At 40.8% G+C, this 25048-nt stretch overlaps 1 protein-coding gene across 25 annotated transcripts in view; it reads left to right on the top strand.

Annotated features, from left to right (window-relative positions):
• Window positions 1-25048, top strand: part of ADGRL3 (adhesion G protein-coupled receptor L3) — a 528954-nt gene that overhangs the window by 294852 nt on the left and 209054 nt on the right. For all 25 annotated transcript variants that reach the window (XM_026847580.1, XM_026847556.1, XM_026847565.1 and 22 more), the window contains one exon: window positions 5900-6009. In XM_026847580.1, the coding sequence (XP_026703381.1) occupies window positions 5900-6009 (110 nt within the window). The remainder of the gene's footprint in view (window positions 1-5899; window positions 6010-25048) is intronic.

Genomic DNA, 25048 nt, shown 5'->3' on the forward strand with positions numbered 1-25048 from the left:
CCCCCCCATATTTTTAAGCCATCATGCTAACTCCACTTATGAGTGAAATTTCTCTTTGCTTCCTGTGTACTTTCTCCAGGGCATTATTTATTTCTCTTGGATCTTCCTAAAGGGTGGATTTGAAAATATCACATATTGACAGGGGAGAACATAGTCCTGGCTGACTTATTTGTTGTGACAGCCTCTTTCTTAAAGCAGTCATCCAGAGAGGAGATTTTTGTGTTCCAGAGAAGGAAAAGGATGTCTTGCAGCATTGCCATGAAGGATAATGAATTAAGTCTGTCTCTTACTGTAAAACCATTAGAAAAGTATAATAGACCTTGAGAAAGAGGCTTAGATATTGATGTCTTGGCTATATTAGTGTGCCTGGGCACATGATGGCTGCCTTGTCTTCATAGGAAAAAAAAAAAAAGTCTTTGTAAAGTAGGTGTTTCAGTTGAGGGGAGAGGGAAAGAGTATCTGTCTTTTGGCAACCAGTGCTCACGAACACAAGTGAGCTGTTTTGATTGGCACACGTGGGTATTAAGAATCCCTTGTTATAAGTTGCTGTAGGTGGAGGGTAGCACCAGCTATGATCAGGGTCTGTTAGCAGCAGCAAGGAATGGATATGGCTGCTCAGTGCTTCCCATGCAAATCCAAGTGCATGGTCACATAGACTGAAATTTTCTGATCTTCAGGGTATATAAGACTGTAGCCCTGGATTCTGATGGCCTGACTTACAGATTTAGAGGGAGTGTGTGGCTTCCCCATTTGTAGTGTGTTCCAGTACACCCTGTTTGTAGGAGCTCCTGACCAAGGTGTTGCAGAAAGCATTGTTGCACCTCAGAAGGCTTGTCTCTAGAGGATAAGAACAAGGAGAAAGAGGGTGTATTGGGGATGAAAGGGATGTTTGAGCCTCTAGGCTTGTTGTGGACCTGTTGCTCTTCTCCTGGCATCACTAGCATGATGGGTGCCTGCCCCCATGGTTTTGGCACCTGCTTTTCTTGTCTGGGGCAAATGGTCCCCACCCAGATGGGGAGCTGGAGGACATACTGTTATTGCGCCTGTGATGATTAATGCTGAAAGGCTTTTGTTTGGGATTGATCTTTTATTTTGCGCTGCCTTTGCACTTTTGTTCTGGCAAACATATCGCCTCAGACATGTCTAGCCTGATGCTGTTGACATGTCTGTGCTATTAAAGTTTCTGGAAAGGCCTAAAATTAACATCACCTGCCAAACTATTATTTTTTCCTTTCTTTCTCTTTTGGTAAATATATTAACAATGTCAGCACTGGAAAAAAATCAAAGATGTCAGAGCAGGAATAAACAGCTGTTTATGTCTTAAATTGTTTCTGCCTCACTATTACAAGATGACCTTGTCACTTAAAAACACAAAAATGTTGCCAGGGAGAAGAAATGGAAGTTTGCTGAAGGGAAATGAAGTTTTGGTGTTGTGGGTTTTTTTTAAGTCTGAACCAAAAGTTGCAAGTAGAGTTGAGCCCTGCAGCTGGTTCTGAACTCAAATGCTTCCTTCGGTCTTGCTGCTATAAATGCAGAAAAATGCCACATGAATTATTATTACTGCTTCACATTAAAACTCTTGAAAGTCATTTTCCACTAGAACTGGGAGAAGTTCTGCAAAAAATAATCCATGTCTTCTCTTACAGCGTATATGTTACACTAGATTGACACTTCTCTTCTAGGCTAAATATTTTCCCACATCTGAAAGAGAAAACAGGTAGCTTAGTAAGTGGGAATAAACATAGCTGGACAGGAGGCATAAAGGAGTCATATGCTGGGTGCTTAAAGGCTGCTGAAATTGGACTGATTTTTAGAAGGGTTTTGGGGTATTCTCTTTTCCTGAACATACAGGAATATACGTTCCTGTCAATCTCTCAAGTCAGGGTGAAAATGCAGATCTTGGGTTATGCTTTGGTTTCTAATCTCTTGGTTGGTCTTGGTAGGTATCTGTGCCTTGGCAAAGTGGATATGGTATATGGCCTCTTTATTGAGCACACTGAACCAAGGCAAGTGTTTACAGGGGAACCTGGGCATTGGCAAGACACATTTTCCGTATCTTGCAAAACAGAAAATGCAGCAGACTTCTTGCCTTGCTAGCCCAAATGCTGTGGCAGCACGGTGAGTTATTTCTAGTAAGGTGTGTGTGGATGCTCTTGGTTGAGCCAATGTGTCCATGAATCCCAGCAGCAATTAATAGAGGTGACCCAAGACATGTAGGGTCTCTGAGAAGTGGGCTTTATCTTCACATGCCTACCTTGCACTTCAGGGAGCAACAGGAGGAGAGAGGAGTGGCTGCAGGTAGAATATAGGCTATAAATTCCTTGTCAGATTTCATGATAAATGACAATAAAGGGAACTAAGACCACTTGAGGGCCTTGTTTAATTCTTCCATGTCTCCAGAATATTTGCCTTAAAATGTACGAACTAATAAAATGGAAGCTGCTTTTTTAATAGGCATAAAATTGTCTATTTGGTCCCTCAGATTCACGGATTCCTCCCACAGTTCTCTTGTTTACCTGGTGTCAGAGCATATGGAAAATGAGAAAATACCCCAAGAGGCCAGAGGTCGCTTAGGAAAGTTGTGGCATGAGGGCAACTCAGGGGAAAGAGAAGTAGTTTTGTTTATAGGAGCTGATGAATCAGTGGTAGAAATAATGCTTGTCAGAAGGTGGTAGTAAGAGGTATAGATAGGTGTAAGAGAAGTGGCTGTAGTTTTCGGGAGTACTAAAACTCCCAGATGCTAAAACTGGTGATGCAAACAGTTCCTGCCCTGTTGGAGGGGAATCTAGCAAGATGTGGAGCTGCCGTTTCTAGCGTAAAGCTAAGGGACCTCGGTAGTGTTTCTGCAGTTGCCCTATAGAGGACACAGATTAATACTTGAGCTAATGCATGCAGTGGTGGTTCTTACTGCAAATTGTAACTCCAGTAGTTAGTAAAGGTCTTCCTTCAAGAAAGGAGGAAAAAAAACCAAAAACAAACAAAGAAAAAAACCCAGCCAAGGAATCCTTGTTGCGTTGACTGGAAAGGACCCAGTACTGAGCCTCACAACTCTCAGGAGTTTGGACTATTACTAAGACCCAAGCACCAAGAAACCCCAAGATTCAGTGTATAATCCTGTGGTTTAGAAAGAAGAGCTCGTGGGCTGGTTTGCTGAGAATGTGGTAATGCACAATTTCATGGGATTTTTTCCCCTCCCTTTTCAAGGCTACAGATGTGTAATCTTTTACATATCTCTTTCTCTGTGTCACTTCTTGAGTGTCACTTAGTGTCACTTGGGCCTTTAATCTGTCTGGAAAGAAATATGATAAAACTGAAAGGACCAAGAAGCTGTTGTGAAAATGGGGGGAAAAAAGTGAGCAAAAGCACAGCAACCAGAGCTTTAATGATGAGTGGTTTTTACCTCTTTCTCCACCTAAAATTTTCATAGCCTGATGTCTGACAGTAATAGTTGGTTCAGCAGGTATTAGTTTTTTTCTAAGGATTTTAGTCCAAATTGCCCTCATCCCTCAAGTATGATGGATTGGGAATCTGCATGTTTCACCCTGGGGTGATAAAAGGAAACTTGAAATGCCAATTTGGGAGGTTTTCATTTGGTTTTCTGTTGTTTCCCCTCTGAGGTGGCACTGACAATTTGATCTCACCTTCTTTTGAAGTTTCTATGCTTGGTAGGCTCAGTGCTTTGCCATCCCTCGATACAGGAATGTGCAAGCGGGCTTGAGGACTTGCTAGAGTTGAATGGAAAAGCTTGTATCAACACCCTGCATTCCCCATTCAACCCCTTGTATCAGGTACTTTCACTCTTTTTGCTGATATCCCAGACAGCAGCACACATTTGGGGAGGTTAAAGCTCTTGTTCACAGCCTTCAGCTTCCAAACCAAGTTTTGAAATACCAGTTATGAACCTGGAGCTTTCTAGGTTTCATGTTTTCACTTCTGTTTTTTGTGTCCAAGTTCTTGCATAAAAAATAAATGGCCACAAGGAAACACTTGGCCATTCAAAGCAAACACTTCCTTACAGACAGAAAGAAAGAGAACAGGCACAAATGAATCCTAAATGTATCTGTCCTCCCTCCACTTCCAATTCCTGATAATTTTGGTTCGTGACTCGTGATTTTGAAATATGTCTTTGATCCATTGCTCTTATTCTGTGTAACGTGGCCAGGGATGTCCATGCAGCCAGAGAGGCTATTGATTAGGCCAGTGCAATTGCTTTTTGAAAGGCACATTGAGCCCAGTAAAGGATTTTTCTTGAAAATGAAGTTTGGATGATGTTCAAAGTCTCTCCTGGAAGACTGCCCACTTGCATGGTCCAAGCTACCTGTGATATTCCAGCCAAGCCACCTGTCTGTAAGTAGTGAGGATGAGGACAGCAAAATTATCCTTTTTGTTAATAAAATTGTTTTTCTGTGTATATGATAAAACTAGTCACTTGCTCTGATAACTGTCATCTTTCAACTAGAAAACACAAGAATGTCCTAGCCCTCTGGATTATCTGTTATCCAGCAAAACAGCCTGATGAGCAAGCATATCAGCTTTTATTAATCTTTCTATAAAATTAAAGAAATTACGGAGCTTAAGGCAGTCACTAATGAATCAATTTTAATTTATGGGCTCAAATAAAATCCTCATTAAGGCTGACAAACTATAGCCTCAGGTAAACATGAAGGATTTTCACTGCAGGCCTAAATGAGTTCTGCACTGGATGTCACAGTTTCTGCCAGAAGAGCAGGAGGGTCAGGGGTCCCATGTCACATGAGAAGAGGCAGCATCTTAGGCAAAATAAATGCAGTGGTCTAGCCCTTAGGAGGTCTCTTTCTGGCATGCAAAAGCATAAAAATGAAAGACTAATTATATTTCTCTCTTGCATGTTTTTGTTTTTTTTCTTTAAACAAATAGGATTTTTCTCCATAGAACTGCTGTTTGTTAAGTGTTTTTCCCCAAAATACACAAAAGTTTAACATAGAGGTGCTTGTACTATGAAAGCAGAGGCAAATGTGGGTTTCCACACATGCACAAATTACTCACCCATGGACATGAGTCATATGTGCTGCAGAGAAAGCATCTCGCAGGGCCCAACCTGTGTGTGTGTGCTCTTAACCTGAAAGATGCTCACTGCAGCGGGCAGGGTCACTTCCTTCTCTGTGGGGTTGTACAGCAAGATCTTCAGTGAGAATGACATTCACTTTTAGAAAAAATACATCATCTCAGGAGATGCATCCATACTGGGCAGAATGATTGAATAAAACTTCGCCATTTATAACTAATGCAAGTGTGTTGGCTGTGTATGAGAAACTACTATTTTGATTTTTGGACAGCTTATTTGGTGACTTTTTTTCCCCACTCATGTTGCTGTTTCTAGTCTTTGCTTTGCAATAAACAGCATTACTCAAGATGACTCTTTTTTTGTGGGAACATTTTATAAATATTTTGTAAAATGTATTTGTTGTGCCTGCTATAAAAGATACAATGATTATTTCTGCAACAAATTGTTGTTGGTTTAGTTTTTGTATTTCATTTGGTGGGGCTGCTGGTATTTAAGGTTACTTGAGGTCACTGTGATGGAGTTTGGGTTTCAAGAATTAGAGGACCACGTACCTGTAATCATTTTTCTAAAATCTTCCTCTCAGGTTTTTTTTAAAGAAATACCTCCTGATGCCATAAGAACTGCTAGGAGAAGAAGGAGTTGTGACACCATGCCTCTTTCCTTTTGGCAATAAGCTGATGAAGACATTGATATTGTCATCAGCCTTTGCACGCTCTCTGGCAAGGTTCCTTAGCAGATGCTGAAGGCCCTGGCTTTTGCATCTTCACTCCTGTTGACACTGGAGGGGCCACTCAACGTCTTGACCTGTCCCTCTGTCTGGACTGTTTTATGACTCTCTTTTTTCTTGCTTTTCAGATGCAGTAATCGAACCCAATGTGCAGTTGTTGCTGGCCCTGATGTTTTTCCAGACCCTTGCCCTGGGACGTACAAGTACTTGGAAGTGCAGTACGAATGTGTCCCTTACAGTATGTATCTTGATGTATTTGCATTTGTTTCTTTATTAGAGATCTGATTTATTGTGGAGACTGGGCCATCCTTGAGCTTGTCTCTTGTTGCCCAAGGGCAAGTAAACGCTCAGTGACAAACCATGTGCATCATATGAGACTGAGCTGATAAGATATGACAAATTGTCCTCTGTGCGAGGTTTGTGCTTAGGTTAAAAATCTCTTAATAAAGCCCCATGTTTTCCTTGTTGTACAGTATAACAGTGACATATCACCTTTCGGAAAACACTTGGGAAGGCCTGTTTGTGAAAACAGACAACAAGAATGAAGCACCATTGCTGGCTGAGAGCTTCTTTTTCCACTTTTATGCTTGTAAATGTATAGCAGTGCACTTCAACCGACCTATGTCCATGTAACTGGTGACATTTGATAAGTGCTTTAAATGCAGTATTGTATTACTGAGGAGGTAGAAAGCTAATGTTCTGGGATATTTGATGTTTGATGGTAAAAAATACTAATTTATAAGCTCCCAAAGTTATGAAGGTGAATTACAGGAAAGCCATTTAGCCTGAATTTTTGAGGGTAGACAGACAGTCATCTGGGGTTACAGCAATATGCGCTGAACGGGAAATGTCAGAGCTACAAAAAGTTAAGCGCACCTCAGAGTTTGTTTTCTGTAGAAACCAAATTTGTTAGACACAGTTATGGTCCTACTGTCAAAAAGGGCATACCTCAAAAAAGAAGTAACAACAGTAATACTAGGAGTGCATTTTTTTATTAGGTGTCATAAAGGGCTGAGCAGTGAATAACAACACCATTTCTAGGTTTTCAGTTTGAGTAGGCCAAAACTCATAGCATACCTCTGAAAATAAAGCAGGTATGGGAATGGATGCTTTCAAGTCACAGAGCTGTATTGAGAGAGCAGCAGGAGACTTTAGTTTGCTGAAACCCGGGATTTGACTCAAGGACGAAGAACAGAACATCATCTTCCTTGACTTAAGCACAGGCTGCAGGAGAGCAAACGTGGCTGAGAAATGACATGCACGTTGTCTGGAGGGGAAGCGAGAACTTACAACCCCTTGGGTGGTCCCCATCCCTCATGCAGGAGGTGGCCACCTGCCTACTGCTGCAGTGTGGAAAGGCTGTGTGGGGGTTTTGCTGTTGTGAAACTGCAAGGTGAGGGATGGAGCTAAGACCACCGCTCTGAGCAAAGAGGACCCTCTCTGCTGAGGGACTTTGTCTCTGCTGGTGGGGGGCTCCATATTAGATTTTTCTAAACAAAAATGTGAAGCTTTTAAATGCAGTGATGGAATATTTTTAATGGGGTGAGCCATTAAAGCCAATGGAAAGAGTGACATCAGGGGCTTAGGGTCTGCCCTAGCGAACTCGTACCAAATTAGCATTTTGGAGTTATTTCACTCTAAATGAGGTCTTTCACATTACAAATGACACTGTGCATGGGGAGGGCAAGCGGAGATCGATTTCTACTTATCATAGCAGGTTGTATTTCCTTGTGATTTGTGATTTGCATAAGGTATGCTGTTCCCTCCTGAGACTGGGCTGGTAAAGCAGTAGTCATTACCTAGTACCCCTCCGTAGCCTTTGTTGCATATAAAACAAAGAGGAACAGTGGTGCCTTGTGAGAAAGGTAATATGTGAATATTATACCCCGAGGTGTTAATCGGCCCTGTGTACAAGATGTAAAATAACTCTTGTGAGAGGTTGCTTAGTACCAAATGGACAGTAGGGATTGAGTATGTTTTAATGATCTGAATGTGGGGAAGAAAACAACAACAACAAGCCACGCTGCCTTTGCAATTAAGTCAGTAGCTTTGATGGCTGTTTCCTCTGTTTGTTTATGAATCAAATATAGTGCCTCTGTGCATAGAGTTAGGGGCAGGGAAATGAGGGGCAAGCATGCTACAGAATAGGATCCCATCTCCTGGGCATGTTGTTCTGCATTGCCCAGGAAATTTTGGGTCAGATCTTCATGTGTTGTTATTCAGTGTAGCACCAGGGAATTTGGCTGTGTTCAGACAAACTGTGTCCCTTCATCTGCAGACGTGGAGTGGGAAACCTATGGCTCCTTTTTATCCTTCTCCTACCTCAGTCTCTTGCCTGGCTTTGTTACTGCCTCCATTTCTTCCCTCTGAAAATGGTCAGCTCAACTTTGTAGATGTTCCTTGCCTGGGACCCATGAGTGAAAGCCATCCAACTGATGGGGAAGGTGTCAGTTCTGGACAAGGAGATCAGCAAAGGGTACGGTTACACCAAAGCCACACCTGGTGGATGAAATATGTTTCCCCCTTGATGCCCTCAGTGATGCCTCTACCATTTGCTGTGTGTTTGTTGGTGCCCTTGAGTTCTTGTGACCGAGCCCATGTGCTTCAGCCCCTCTAGCCAAATTTGGGCCTTTGCCCAAGTCCTTTCAGGTCCAGCTTTCATAGCATTGCTACCCATATGCAGTTGCCTTGCGTGATGCTTTGTTGGAGCAGGGGAGTAGGCTCTACAGGCTCCCTGGTGCTACTCACTGCTGGGGAAAACCCTTCCTCAGCCACTGACATTTCCATGGTGGCTTCGTGCACCAAGCCTTTGGTGAGCAGTGATGTCTGCCATATGGCTGTCTCCTAAAGAAACAGAGAAGTTACATAACAAAGGAATTAATATTTCAGTGGGCATTTGTACTTGTGTGCAATTCCAGCTTGCTTCATCTGGTTGGATAGGTTACCCCTTATGGTTTCAAATTATTACTTATGGATGGAGAGAGAGTTTACCCAAGCGCTGGCTCAGCAGCAGAGGGGAGTGTGTGAGTGTCTCAAGAGAGCAGCATTTAGGAGTATCTTTAACAGATGTTGTTAGGACTGACCTTAGGCGCTTATGCTCAGTATAGTGCTAGTGTATACTCTTCCTCAGAGAAAAATTCTGGAGGATTTAAAACACCATTGGGTAGCCTGTTCCTCTTGCAATTTTGTTTGTTTGTTTATTTATTTATTAACTCTTGCACCACTAACTTGTATCGTTTTTAAGAAGAAAGCATCCCGCTCCCCTCTCAGGAGGGGGAAATACAAACCTCTTCTGACTTCAGTAGTTCATATATTTTAAAATGTCCTTTATATTATTCTCCACACCACATTCCTGTGTGTTCACTGGAGATTCCCCTGACAAGGAGTTTCATGAGGCTGCAGTTACTCTCAACATGTGGGGAGGACAACAGATGATTATGCAGATAGCCCAGTTCTCTCCTCATTTTCCTGATCCTGTAGTCAGTTTATGTGATGGCAGATGCTGTCTACAAAAATGGACAGTCATTCCAAGCACCTCTGGACTCTTTTTGTTGCCCTCTGACAATGAAAAGCAAGTGAAAATCAGATGATTTCAGCAGGTGAAAAGATACCAGGCTTAATTTGACAAGCTTCAGTGGCATCAGTTGTCCTATTTTTCTGGTATTGGAGAAAGTCAACAAATTAATTTTGTCTTTCTAAAAGCAGGCCTTGGTGTATGATGTTTATTTCTCTGATACCTGCTTTAAATACTGCTCATTTTCTTGCAAAATAATATAGTTTTCTTAAATTGAATTTTCTTTTAATCATTACTGATCAAGAGAGCTTTTCCATGGGTTTATATTAAATATATACTACTGCAGACCTGCAGCTTGCCATTGCCAGGGCTGTGGACACATTGCATGTTCCGGAGGGATGTCTGAAACTACCTTTTAGGCTGAGGTATGCTGTGTGTAAGCATGAGAAACCTCACTTTGCAAGGGGCTCTTTGGTCCAGTACTCAGTTGTTGTCTCCTAGTGCATCCCTTCCCTTTCCCCTTCTTCCTTTATGTTGCACTGTTAAATGGGTAATGGGAAGAGCAGTGATGGAGGTAGTTTTGTGATGCTAGGTAAACACTCTCATTGCAGAAACACTTCAGTATCTTCTTCTGGTGCTTGTATAGTCCTGTTGTCATGGTGCCAGTACATCTAGGAGTGTGATTTTTCTTACTTCACCTTCGTAATGTGCTAAGGGACTTCCCATTTTACTCATGATCCAGCATAGAAAGCAGATGAGCAGTTTACCCAGTGCTGTACATGAGACTGGTGACAAGCAAGAGAGTGCAATTTTGCAAGACCAGAGGTGGCGAGAGAGCTTCTGAACTAGTTGTCATTGTAAGTGGACAGATTTTCTATTGATAATCTGATAAATCCAAACCAAAATATTGGTTTTCCCTATGCAAATACAGCCTTTGTATGTGTGTAACACTTTACAGCTCAAATTCTCCATGTTTTAGTAGTCCTGCATGTATTTCTGAGATGATTGAAGAGAAAAAAAGCCCACTTGAGGCTGACGAGTCTCCTGCCCTTTGCTTTCCTGAGCACACATGCTCTGTGGGCTGCAGCAGTGCCACTGCCCTTCCTGGGTGATACCCCAGGTCAGAACAGGGAGGGAATTTTCCAACATGTGAGCAACTATCTCCCACTGGCTCTGACTGAAATTTAGGGACTGCCTGCATTTAGATTTTACTTCACGTTCAAAAAAAAGGTGCAAGTTGAAAGCATGGTACTAGTTTAGAGGGCTTTTTCTGTTTGTTTTCCCCTAGAGCAACTATTCTGGCTTCCGAGGATCCAGTCTGATGTTGGAAAGAGGATTTAGCTAGCTGAGTCAAATTTACCTTGTTTTTCCTGACCTCTCAGTTCCCTTAGGTTCTAGGTTTTGGAGTTCACAGAAGAACTTGTGCACTGTTGTCCTTCAGAAACAGTATGGGTTTTAATAGACACTTGGAAAATTTAAGGCATAGGGCAAGACAAAGTGGAAAAAAGATGGGGGGCTCAACAAGGAGAAGCCCATTGCTGCACTGATGGAAAGGATGGGAGCTGCAGGAGGAAGTGAGACAGGTGCCTTGGGCATGGCATATCCCACTGTGATAATAACTTGCCTCACACCCAGGCGACAAGTCTTCCATCAGCTTTTAATATTGGGGAGATCTATTCAAAAGGCTGTTTCCTGCAAGGGAAAAATATTTGTGGCTTCCAAGGAAGGATGAATCATCCTTCCTTTCCATTCTTCTGAGTAAATGCTCTAACAAATGTTACAAAAGCACCAAATATCTTTGGTGCTTACAGAGGTTTTCCTGTTTTGTTAATGCTAAGAAGGGGAAGGAAAACAGCGCTTGAGCATGGTTCATCTTTTCTTAAGACTTTTTTTTTTTTTTAAGCATGGAACCTGAAATCAAATTTCCAAATTGCTATATTGATGGAAGGAAAGGCCATTTCTTTGCTAGAAGTATTCCTTTTATTGCTGACAGAAGAGTAGATGGTCTCACATATTGCCTCACAATAAAAGTGAGGGATGATAAGTGTGATGTGGGAACAGAATTCAATAAAGTTTTATTGTATCACAAGTGGACTGAAGTGCATTTAAAAACATTAAATGAAGGCTCACAATATCTGCTCCGCTGGACCTTAAGGCCAGTGAATAGACAGATAATTGAATAATGACATTTTTAAGAGAATACAAGCACTAGAAAGCAAACTGATATTTTCATTGCTCCAAGATTGCTGGTGGAAAGGGAAAGAGGGGGGAGAAGGTGGGAGAAAATTGCAATCTGAAAACAATTTAATGAGACCACTTTTCCCAAGAATATGGTTCTTAATTATTTCTGGAGTGCTGTAAGACCGTTATGTGGCTTCCAGGCTTTCCCGGTGTGTGTTTTCTTGACGCCTTCCCTATCGCTTGAGAATCAGTGTTTGCCCACTGAGAGCCATGCTGTGTTTTGTTAAATAAATGAACTTGTGGCTTCTCCAATTTTCTTTTGCTCTGGGTTTTTGGTATTTTTTTGTTCCCAAGAGAACTTGGTCCCCTGGGGCCCACTGGTGAAAATGGCAAGCATTCCCACTGAGTTAAACCCAGCTGTTGGCACTTTGGTCAGTAACGAGTGAATTCCCCCCTGAAGCCAGGTGTCCTTTGTTTTATTCAGTTAAATAAATGATTTGTGTGCATGGGCTAGGAACAATAATTAAAAAAACCTCAACAAAACAAAAACCCAAAACATAAAAACCCCACCAGACCTAACTACCCATTATGATTATTTCTGAGCAAAGAATCTTTACTTTGTATCCTGCTGACAAATTGCCTTTTTTCCAAGGCATACAATTTCCTGGGCATTGCAGCCACAAAAACCCTGTTTTGTATTCACTGAAATTCCCAGCTTTGCTTGTTGGTTCTTTATCTGCAGAGGCAGAAATGAAGGACATGTTACTTCCCCTATCACTTGGCTTTCACTGTGTGTTTGTGGAGAGAGTGCACCTATACAACAGCCAGTTGGAAAGCACTCAATTAAAATAACCTGATATTATGGGGCTTTGCGAACCTGGAGGCTGAGCTATCTGCATAGGTGTGTGCAGTCCTCAAGAAGAGGAGGAAAACAAAGTGCTGAGAGCTGGGGGAAATAAAGGTGTTTGAAAACTTGAAAGTAGCCTGAGATGAGGGAAAAAGGTGAAATACATGACAACGTGGTTCATTTTTGAATCCGAGATGAGTTTGGTTTAAATTAAAGGAACAAGGTGATTTCAAGTTTATGTGCCTGTAAAGCATACTGGTTTAAAGGTCTGCTATCAACAGGAGCTTTATGGATTTTCTTGTGAGGAGAAGTTAGATAAACGTTAGATAATCTCTGTGGTATGAAGGCCACCTCTACCGGCTCCATCTATAATTACCAGAGTGCTCCTGTGAAAAGCCAGCTCCTGCTGGCTCCTGGCATCTCAGTCTTTTCCTCTAAGTTGTGGGCCGCTTCTTCCCGTCTCTCACTTGTGCCGGTATGAGTCCTTGTGTGAAAAGTAATTTTTTCTTTTCTCTGTTTCTCTTTTGTGAGTGTTTAGCTGATCACCTCCTGAACTAGCTCACCACTCCCCAGTCTCAGGATGAAAGTATTGAAATGTCTCTGTTCATTGATGCGTTTGGTCTTTACTCTGTGTGTTGGTTCTGAAAATTGTACCTACACACACAACAGGTTGTGCTTCCATGTATCTTTGAGTTGCACATGCTCTCTTTATCAGAAAAGTCACCACAGTGCTTCTGCTTAATTGTACTAGATCTGAAATGCTGCAGGGGAAAAGAGTTGGAGTCTGTTATAGCCTGGGCACCTATGAACTTGTCAGCTGATCATGGGGTGTTTTATTGCACATTTGCTGTCAAAGTTGGTAAGAACATAAATTTGATGGACATGTATTAGTACCACTTAGAAAAATAACTTGGTAGCATACCAGCTGAACAGGTTGTTACAGAAGTCATTGCTAAGTAAGTGCAACTTCAGTCATATGAATGTCTGAGAGTCGCTTCTCTGCCCATCATATTTTAAAATTGCACTCCTAATTAATCATCAAAGTGAGACAAACCTTAAGAAGAGGTCTGACATTTAAGCTGGACATCCTCAGGCTGTGTAGTTGTTGAAGATCTTGCACTCAAACACAGTGAAAATCGAAGTGTCACAGGAGGTGGCGGGGGAGAGTTTAATTTGCTTGCAAGTAGGCAGAAGGATGCCCACCACCCCTGTATACTCATTTTTCTCGGTCCTATTATGAGAATTTCATTACCTCCAGACTTTTCATTTTTCACTCCAAAGAAAAATATGATTTTTGCAACATTACAGAATGGCTTATTTTAACTGAAGGCTGAACTAAGCCATTACATGATGATCTATGAGTGGAGCAGCCAGCAGCGTGCTCTACTGCCAGGCATCTGAATGGCATGGCATGTTGGGCTACATGAGGTACAAATTAAACTCCTGCAGTCTGAATGCCAAGTCTTAGGATGAGAAATGTGTATTTTTATTTACTTTTTTGAGGCAAATTCAAAACTTCCTTTTCTGTTCATTTGGAAAACACTGATCATCTTATGGAAATGTTGGACACATTCAATGCAGGTGTGAGAAACAGCAGGAGTGGCAAGATTCTTCTGGTGTGAAATTTTGGGTATTCTGGTGATAGATGTAATTAAGCAGGAGATTAGTTTTTTCCCTTCCAATTAATACTTAAGTAGGTGGGAAATTAAATGGGTACCAGTGGCAAGTTTGCAAGAGTAAAATTCACAGACTGAAGGGAAGGTGGGGGAATGTGGAAAGCATGACATCAGTTTAATGTTTGGAGTTATGTTTTGTTTTGTTTTTAAGCAAGTAAAGCTGGAGGAAGATTTCTTTCTCTGGAAAATATAAAAAGATTTCTGTGGTAGAGCAAGAGAGGCAAAATTCCTGTCTCTATCCCCATCATCACATCATGCACACAAATTTTGCAGTGTGGAGATCCAAACTTTAAATAAGTGAAAGACTTTACCATAGATATTTGTTTCTCACATTTTATGTTTTTCTTGATGTAGAGCACTGTCAGTTCTTCCTAGGGCCTCTATAATTGGTTTATTATGGAAGCTGAAGGTGGAAAACTGTGATGAGTAGTGTAACTTTACCTCATTTTATGAAGATTATGAATATAAGGGAGTACCTTAATTCCTTGTGTGATTTCTGTGCACCATTTATTCCTTTCCCATCTTGTCCCAAAGTAGTTGAATTTGTAGTGAAAAAGTATATATTGTTGGTTTGGGTTTAGCATTTAAACTAAAAGTTGCTTAAAATTTTTCAATCTGTTGCCTGAATGCCTTTGGCCTTTGAGTCTGTATCAAAGGTCATTGAATCACAGGGAAATTTTCTTTCAGTGTCAGCAAACTTTAGTTCAGGTTCCCAGTAACTTGAGGTAATTTTTTTTTTTTTTTTTTTTTGAGAAATTCATCTTTGTCACAGCCCTTTCTGGCATAGTAAATGACAGATACTATCTCAGCTAAAATGGAACACGCAACCAATACTGGGCAGAAAAAAGAGTGAAGTTCTGGTCAATTCCTCAATACATTAATAAGCTATAATTCCCTCAACTTAGTGGCTGATGGTTCCACATCCAAATAGTGGAGCATCTTTCTGATGTCTGAAATAGATTTGTGTTTGCTTAACAAAGATGTTGACAGAACATAGCAGCCTAACCCCTGCATGCACACTTGTCTACACAATTGTCCCACACAATGGGAAGAAACCACTGGCTTTAGGTTGTTTGTACCAAGCTGTATTTTTCTTCTATTTCAGATGGGTCTAACACTAGATATTTGCCAACAATTTACTGTGTAAACATGACCCCATACTTCCCAATTGTCTCTAAACAATTCTGCCATCATTAAGAGGAATATATTTCTTTCCATCTTTAATAACTTGTTGTCTAAATTGCACTAGTATGTCAAGCACTCTGTGGAGACTTTGATATGGATTTCATACATTTTAGAACAGATCTTCATGGAGATAATACTTACATTTCCAGATTTTATTCATATTATCCTTTCATTTCTCTCTCAAGAAGTACTGCAAAGGTTTCGTTCATTGGTGCAAGCAGTGTAAGGAGATTAAGACCATCCTTGCCAGGTGCTATTATAAATCCACAAAAGAAATGAAATACATTTATTGGGTTTTCTTCTGGCCAATGGGGAGAACAGAGTATGTGTATCCAGTGGTTGAGGATTGAAGTTCATTTCTTCTAGCATATGAGGAAGGCGGAGGGAGGGGGAAATTTGAGTGTATTAAGGCAAATCCCTTTAGTGTGTGAAATACGAAAATGCATCTCTCCAGATCTAAAAATACAACTTTGTTGAGTTTCTCTATATTAAAAGGGCTCCCAGGAAGAGAGCCAAATGCATCTGAATGTATTACTTTTTTACTCATTTCCTCCACTTTCCTTGCTAACAACATTTCCAGTCGACTTTTAATAACAATATAGGCCTGCATGAAACCGCAGTAGTTGTATGTACCTCAAAACTCTGGCAAAGGAGACAGAAACACAGACTGCATAACATTTGATTTTGGTTAGCTTCTGTCTCTGTTTCCAAGAGGAATTAAATGGGAGGAGGATTTGTGGAAGGCTAAGGCAAAGGGGCCCTCCCCAGGGCATCCGTTTGCAAAAACAAAAAAATCAACTTATGCCTAGAGGTTTCCTATCCCAAACCTCACCAAAAAAAATCATGTGGCATGTCATTTACCCAGCCTGACTGCCAGGCTATGCAGAAATGTTCTTAAGGGCTTTTTGGGGTGTGTCTGGCTTTTTTGGGGTAGAGAAGGGGGTGGGGTGAGGTAGCCAATTCAGATTTAAAAAGGTTTATTGCAATTGATTTCCCAGGTGAATGTATTGCTGAGGGTCTAAACTAATCTCCTCCTCAAGTCTTTTTTCTCCTCCATGGGTAACTTAAATATGTCTTACATAGTTTTAAAAAATGCCTGAATCTCATTTCTCCTTAATTTCTGTGTTTCACTCTACAGGCCACATAAAAGGATTTACATTGGGTATTTATCCCTTCCAATATCAAAAGCAAATTCCTTTCCAGATCTCAATTTTCACTGATAATCCTCAGAGATGTATAATTTTAATTTGCCTTGCAGATGACATCTACCTGGTTTGTCTCTCTGCTTCTATGAAGGTATTATTCAGCAACACCTCATTAACTCGCTGGTTTTTTTTCCTCGTGTGTGTGTGTGTGTTGAACGGTGTCTATGAGTGAAACTATTGTCTTGTCCTTTGCTAGAGAGCACATGCTAGTTCAGCAGAGGCTGGAGCTAGCACATGGCTTTGTAATCTAGCCAAGTTCTTTCTTTTTATCCCAGGAGAGGCAGCATCGGCCTTTGTCCTTTTTGCTTTAAAAATTAATAATCACTCATTTTTCAATTTAAGCTTTTGCAAAGGCTTGCAGGACCACACAGACACTCACGCACCTGAAAGCTTCCAAAACCTCTGATGTTCAGGTTTGCAAAATAATAGTTCCGCTAAACAGAACAGGAGCTATTGCGCTCTGTGTGATTTTGAAAATGAGCCCATTATATTTAGGTGCCCTAATGAAAGCTAAGCTCCCCTGGAAATCTGCCTTTAATGTCTACATATGAAACACTCTGGAGTTATTCCACCGATGTTACTATTTAAAGCAACAAATTGTGCATTTAAATGCTATTCTGAATGCAATCTTAAAAGATGGTTCCACATTTCTGCAGCAAAACTGAAGGAGTGTGAGGAATGTAAAGTCCACATAGCAAATGCAGACTCAGGTTTGAGAGTTTGACCCTAAGGAGAAGAAAAATCGGGAAACAATGCATAGGTGATGTTGGAGATATTTTTTATCGGTAAGACTTGGCACAAAAATGTAAGATAAATGACTTTGATATTCTAGCCTCGCTTGGGAGAACAGAAAGGAGTGGCTAGTGGCTCTCTTCACTATAAAATTACACTATATCGCTACTGGTGGTCTTTTTCTTACCACAGGCTAAAATTAGTCCTGCCTCAAGTATAATTGCATTTGTATCCTGTTGCTGCTTTGGGTATTTATACTTGGATTGGCAGCGCCTGAAAAAGGACAGACTGTTAGTTGATACTCAGAACTGAAAAGACGGAGGCATCAGCTATTAAAATGTAGCAGGGAAAATATGGCCAAGTGCTGCCATAGGTTTGACATGGTGGGGTGTGTGTGGGGAGTGCCTGCAGTACATCCAGGCACACCTGTGTTGACTTTGATACGAACTAGGAGATGAGGTGCAGAGGCATGAGCTGTAACACAGGAATAAATTTGCCACATGAATGTTTGTACAAGGCACAGTTGTACCCCTAGTTTCACTAGGGCTTTTCCCATTGAGGCAGCTGGGATGCTTATACCTAGGCATGTGCTTAAATGCTTGATGAATGTCAGCTTGCATGTTTACATTTTATATAAGCTATATGCAAATAACAGAAGCCTAACTTGGGGGTCACTTCGTGTGCTGAGGCTGGATTTCGGAAGAAGGAACAAATGGGCCTTTGTCCATTTAAAGACTTGCTCAGAAGAGTGAACATGTGTCATGTACTTTCAATGAAGTCAATAATTAAATATGTTCCAGATGACTCTGGTGAGGGAGGATATTACTAATCATCATAAAGTGACAAATCTACATTTTGTGGTACTTTCAAAACAAAAAGTCATTGTTTCAAATAGAATCCATTAAAAATATGTCCTGGTTCAATTGTCATGTTTAAGTTAAATTTATGTCTAAAGTTTTGGAGGGTTTTTTTCTGGTTTGGGGGGGTGGGGGGTGTTGGTTTTGTTTTTTAAAAATAGGATTAATAAAGCTGTAGTAGTTGAGTTGCCTTTGAGCACATGCTTTTGATGAGAGTCTGCTGAAACACGTGGGAGTTTTCATGTTGACTTGGAGGGAATTTGGATGCACAGAGTGAAATTGGGCAATATTAAAATCAGTGCAGCCTTGGTTATTAAACAGAGTGAGTCTAGGCCTTCAGATTTGTGAGTGGAGAAATTTGTGGTACAGTGATGGTAATAGGAAAAGATATTTCCAGTGTGAAGGAAAGGCATTTCTTTGAGAAAGAGGACTGCTCTGTCATCCCATGTCCTCTCAAGAGACAAAACTGAATGGCCATTAAAGTCTCAAACCAGTCCTAGAGTACACAAAACAATTACTCAGATTTTTCCTTGATACAAGGAATATTACAGAGCTGTGGTTCTTCCAGGAAGAAGATATTAAAGGCCAAAGCTCAGTTGAAGTTGAAATTGGCCAGTGTTGTGTCAGATAACAAGGACGGCTTTTTTAAGTACATTAATAGTAAGAGGAGGTATAAAGAAAACATTGAACTGATAGTTCTTGAAGATGAAGAAAAATCAGAGGCATTCAATGCTTTTTTAGCCTCAGTCTTTAATAATACTGATAGACCTTGGGCTGACTGGTCCCCTGAGACAGAGGACTATGAGTGTGGGCAAAGTGACTTCCCTTTTGTGGACATTGAAGTTGTAAGGGACCAGCTGTATCAGCTGAATGTTCACAAGTGCCTGATGGGATTCATCCCAGAGTACTAAAGGAGCTAGTGGATGTTACAGTAGGACCCCTCTTGATCGTATACCAAAGGTCTGGGGAGACTGGAAGCTAGCCAGTGTCATTCCAATTTACAAGAGCAAGAGGGAAGACCCAGGGAACTACAGACCTGTTATTCTAACCTCAGTACCTGGAAAAAGAAGGACAGTGCAGTCACCAGGCACAGTCAACACGGGTTCACAAAGGGAAAGTCCTGCTTAACTAATTTGATCTCCTCCTATGATAAGGTCACCCACCTAGTGGATGTAGAGAAGATGGTAAATGTATTTTTTCTGGATTTTAGTAGGGCTTTCAGTACTGTCCCTCACAGCATTTTTCTGGAGAAGGTGTCCAACTGTGAGGTGAATGGACTTATGGTACACTGGATGAAAAACTGGCTGAGTGGCAGGGCTCAAAGGCTTATAGTAAATGGGGCTACATCTGGGTGGCAACTAGTTACCAGCACTGTTTCCCAGAACTCAATTTTAGGGCTGTTTCTGTTCAATATTTTTATCAATGATCCAGAGGCGGGAGTTGAATGTACCATTAGCAAGTTTCCCAAACTGGGAAGTGCTGTTGACTCTTTTGAAGGACAAGATGCCTTGCAGAGGGAGCATAGATAGATTGGAGCATTAGGCAATGGTTAATGGGATGAAATGTAACAAGAACAACTGCCAGATTATTTACCTGTAACAGAGTAATGCTGTACACAAGTATAAACGAAGAGGTGACTGGAGAGCAGTCCTGCAGAAAGGGATCTGGGGGTGCTGGTTGACAGCAGGCTCAATATGAGTGAGCAGTGTGTCCTGGCAGCAAGAGGGCAAACTGCATCCTGGGGTTCATCAAACACAACATAACCAGCTGGTCAGAAGAGGTGATTATCCTGCTGTATTTAGCATTGGCGCAGCCTCACCTTGAGTACTGTCTGCAGTTCTGGACATCACAATTTAAAAAAGATGTGAATGTACTTGAATGCATCTGAGGAGGGCAACAAAGCTCGTGAAAGGGTTGGAAGGGATGTCCTGTGTGGAGTGGCTGAGGACTTTGGGTTTGTCTAGTTTGGAGAAAAGGAGGGGCAACCTCATTGCTCTCTGCAGCCACCTGAAGAGGGGACATGAAGAGGGAGGTGCTCTTTGAACCATGAGAATGTTCAAAGCTGCACCATGGAACATGTAGACTGGACGTTAGGAAGCATTTCTTTACTAAAAGGGTGGTCAAACACTGGAACAGTCTTCCTAGAGAGGTTGTCATGCCCCAGGCCTGTATTTAAGAGGTATTTGATGATCATTGTAGGTTCCTTGTAACTGAAAATATTCTGGTTTATTCTAAAATATGCCTTGTGTATCCTTGCATTTTAATAGCTATGTTGACACAATCAACTGCTCTGCACAGTCACACAAACATCTAGCAATTTGTTTATTAACTGTTTGAGGGAAATGGTGCCAGATTATTAAACTACTTGTGCCATGGGAAGATGCTGACACTTTGTAATGACTCGATAAATGGGGCTTCCAGAGCGCCATGTGTGTGCCTGGAGACAGTTGGCCATCGTTGGCTATAATGTGTGACAAGGAAAGCTCCAATGAATTGCTTTGCAACACTTCTTCATCTGCACTTCGATACTCATGTTGAAATGGGTTTTCACAGTCAAACTCAGACCAAATCTTATCAATTATGAATGGCTGCAACAGATGGTATGTATTATTGTTTTTAAGAATGAGTGATACGTTTCAAATGAGTAACACATGTTGCTCAGCAGCTTTAGCTGCCACTTCTGAGATGGAAACCAACTCCCTGACCCCTTCTTTCCCTCCACTTGTTGGATAACATCCTATTTTAATAACCTGAAAATGAAGACCATGAAATACAGTATGATCGAAAACTGTGAGCAAACATCAATTCCGATGTAAGAAGATCCTGCTTTTTTTCATCTTGGAGGGAGCTGCACCTGTCTGGGCAAGGGTGAAATTTGTGTTTGCAGCACAAGTAACGATCAGCCTTTCCCAAGGGACCTTGGGACAGAGAAGTTCTGCAAAACTTCTTACCTGAAGTTTCAAGAAGTTTGTACAATGTTACTGCAAGGAGCCAGCTGGTGACCTAAGATCAAGGTGTATCATGATGATGTTGATGGGTGCTTTGTCAGGTGCCTGACTTTGCAGAAAATACTGTGTATTCCTTCAGTAACCCAGTTTTTTCCTTTCAATCTACATCTGTCACTTTGCTTTCTTTTAAAAATCAAACAATTACTCTAAATACAGGAGGTGAAAGGTTGTTGCAGAATAAAAGCCTGTCTCTTGAAGAACAATCCAGATGACAGCAATCCTGTTATAATTAATTTGAATCCAGATGACTGCAGCCCAGCAGTCCTCAGAAACTGGACCAACAATCTTTGAGACTGCATTCTCTGAGCATGTATCTATTTTTACTACAGACATAAAAGTCTATGCACATGCCTTATCTGGAAACAAATAAACTATATAAGCATCTGCAGGATCGGTGCTTAATTTGGTGGAGAACAGGCTGTTAAAAATCTTCATCGCTTTTACAAAATATGCTACAAAAATGTTTGCTGGCTATGATGCAAAATACATCATTAAGGCACATATTGCCAGAACAAATGAGCCAGAGGTATTTTGTGATAGTAGCCGTTCAAAAATAAATCACAATTATTTGCTTACTTTCTGATTTATAAAATTGCTATGGTGTCTTGGCTGAACCTGGGAGTAGAAAGTGTGTATGTTCTTCCTCTGGCCTTTTAAAATTCACACTTAACATTCATAACACAGCAAAATATTCATTTCTGTGTCTTAAAACCAATCATATTAGTTATTCCCCTGCTGAATTTAGTGCTTATTCAAATGCACTCTCTGCTCTCCTTGAAAAGAAATTTTGGCTCAATTTCTTTAGCGCAAAGCCCTTCCTTAGTGCCTAGATAACACAGTGTTATCTTATTCTGTAATGCTTCACCATACAAAGCAATCTAAAACCCAAGGAAGCATGCCAAGAGACACTGGGCAAAAAGCCCTTATGTAAAGTTTGAACTTCTTTCCCTTAACAGTGCAGCATTTACACAGCTCTCTCTTCAGGCAAAGAAAATAAATAAATCAAAACAAAGCTCTAAAGTTAACCAAGAAGTTTCTTAAGCGCTACTTTTGATATTTATTTTAGTAGGAAAATAAAATTCACTTCTTTCAGACTAATTTAGAGGAATCTTTCAGACTAATTTAGAGGAATTCTGCAGTACTCTGCTAACAGTGGGGCAAACTCCTTGTATTGTGCTGTTGGTCAGATCTGGATATAGAGATTTTCCAATGTAAAAGCCCATTTTTTGTGGTGGGATTGGACGCTCTATGGGTCCTGCCTGCTCTTCTGAGGAACTGTGGTGAGCATCATGCAAGGCCTAAAGGATTTATTTTCTCTAGAGTTCAGGGCAAGAAGAGATGCACCTCCTGACACCCAAATCCTTCTGCTTGAAGATGCACAAGAGATGAATCTTTTTCCTTCTTCTCTCCCACTTGTGATCATCCTCCCCATGATGCTTTTGGTCCAACACCGAGCTACATCTTTTACTGTGAAGTCAGTTGTCTTTGCCATGCAGTTTGCAGGCTGCAAAAATCTGAGCAGGTTGAGAGACTCATTGCAAATCAGGATGTGTGGGAAGGAGCCCCAGGTACCCAAGATTTGCTCTTTCTCATGATATCAGAGTCCATGGAAATTAGGTGTATGAATACCATTAAACAGTGTAGAGATGGGAGTTATCTGCAGAGAGATTATTTATCTCTTTCCTTTTCCTCTGCCTGAATTCAGGGAGGTTCTATTAAAAATTCACCTTTCCTCTCCCCTTCTGTTCTCTTTCCACTTCATTTCTTGCATTCCCACTTACTCTATCATAAATATACCTGCACATCTCTGACTGTGGCTTTACAAGCTTCAGTCTCTTAAATTCAAATGCTGTTCTTTGCAGCCTCTCTCAGGAGCAGAGGCTCTCCTAGAAGACAAGGCTCTGGGAGGATATTGGCTTGCAGAACATTGTATTTATTATTAATCGGTCAACTTGGACTATTTTTTTCGGTAAGTTTTTCTCATCACGCCAGCAGAGAGTCCCAAAATCGTTTGCTCCCAGGAATGCAGAATTATCCTAACTTAATGTTTAGATGTCTTCTGTGGTACCAACAGTGTGTTTTACACTGGTCAATCAATAGGGTCAAGAGGCGAGAGTTTGTCTGGTTTCTATCACTGTTTGCCTGAAGTCAAATAGGTAGCCAATTAAATTTTCCAATATTGAACGGGAATAGAGTGGTAGTGTCAGCTCTTCTACAAATGGATATTAAATGACATGATGTAAAAGTGGCTAAAGATGATTCACAGCAATAATATGACCCAGTTATGTGTTTATTGCATTTAAAAGACAGTTGGGGGGTTGATTTCATTGCCAGCTGTGTGGCAGTTAATGATCAGTAAGAAAGCATCAAACTGAGAACAACTTCTGTTTCTAAATTCAGCCTGCCATGCTGAATTTCAGAAGTTCCCAGAATGAATTGTGTCTGTGTAGTGGATCTAAAAATAAGGAAAAATACACTTTTATTTGAGACTAACAGTGTATGTTCACCGTAAAACTTCTTCACCTACAAAGAAAAATCATAGACAGAAATGATGGACTTGCTTCTAAATGCACATAATTGCTCTGACCTACAGCTTTATGACTCCTGATTAATGCTGGCTATAAATGAATGTCCTAATACAATTTTGAAACCTATGAAATTAGCAGTAGAAGCCAAAACTGTTATTTCCTCTTCAGACCGACATTTTTACTGCAACCATTAGTTTTAAAAACATCAGGCAAGCTCTTTACCCAAGTGGTCTGTCCAGTATCACAGTTTTAAAAATTCTTTTCTGGAAACAATTGCACATATGATAAACATCAGTTTGAAAATTCAATTTACTGCATAAAGAATTTGGCGACAAAGTTTTTCATAAAACAAAATAAGTCAATTAGAGCCTTCTTTTCACAGCCTGCAGGTTTTCTTTCAAGCAAAATAGCAATGATTGGTTTTGGTCTATAAAAGCATAGGCATTAAAGCTCCAAAGAACGATATGCTACAGAAAATGTTGAATTGGAGGTACCTAAGAGAAAATGAATGTTACAGGGTTTTTTTCCTTTGATTTTAGGTTTTATTATGCGCATGGCTTGTTAGTTCCATTTAAAGAAATGAACATGCAAATATCTCTTGCTCTAAAACACATTTTATTTGAAAAAACAGAAATCCTTTCACACATTAATTAAAATGTAGCAGCATCCTGATGTCTCTCTTCACCCAGTGCTGCAGCAGAGACGTTTCTGTGCTGATATGTGGCAGCTTTGTAAAAAAGCATGGCAAGCTGGGTGATGCTCTGGACAACATGCAAAGAAAACTCTTGCTTTACTCGTCTTTCTAGTTAGGAAAGAGTGCAATATGTGGGCCTGAATTTTGGAGCAGTGGATGCTCCCATTTGGCTGTTTGGGCAGGCTTTTGACTTCCTTAAAATGGGAATGGAGCAGAAAACACAATTTCAGCACGGCTACTTCAAACTTCAAGTCATCCTTTTACCTTAAATCCAAACAAAAATTGTTTCAGTTTCTCAGGGAGATGCCTGATCTGTCATGCTTGTGCAGAGGCAAAGCTTCCTTAGTAGTCCAGTACCTAGTGGAAGAGCTCTTCCAACTTCATGGTCTGCTGGACCTCAAACCTGATTGACCTGGACTTAAAAACAATTCGATACCAAGAAATTTGCTAGAATTATAAACACTCTGTTGTGTGTACCTGCAGCATGCAATTGAACTAAAAACCCCAAATGTTTTGGTCTAGGCATACAGCAGTAGCTATGTGTTTTTGAAAACCCAATCATGTCTCTGTACAGTTTAGTCTGCAAGAGGTGATTAATACAACCTTGTTTGATGGTTAGCCTGCTAAAGTTGCTTTGTAGTGGACATTGCATACTGCCTGCACTATTCCTGGCTGCTCAGGCGACCAAGTAAGTGTAAAAAGATGAGTGAGAAAAATAGCAGGCTTGGCAGGTGACCCTCATGAGTGAAGTAATAGATAAAAAAAATTATCTTCTTCCATTTAGTGTGAAGTCATCATTATTTAGAATTTTTGGACACACTTTCTCTTTTTATACAGAAGAGGTGATCCT

The sequence above is a fragment of the Athene cunicularia genome (genome assembly GCF_003259725.1).
Source record: "Athene cunicularia isolate RWA chromosome 4 unlocalized genomic scaffold, athCun1 chr4_part2, whole genome shotgun sequence".
In the NCBI taxonomy this organism is placed as follows: domain Eukaryota; kingdom Metazoa; phylum Chordata; class Aves; order Strigiformes; family Strigidae; genus Athene; species Athene cunicularia.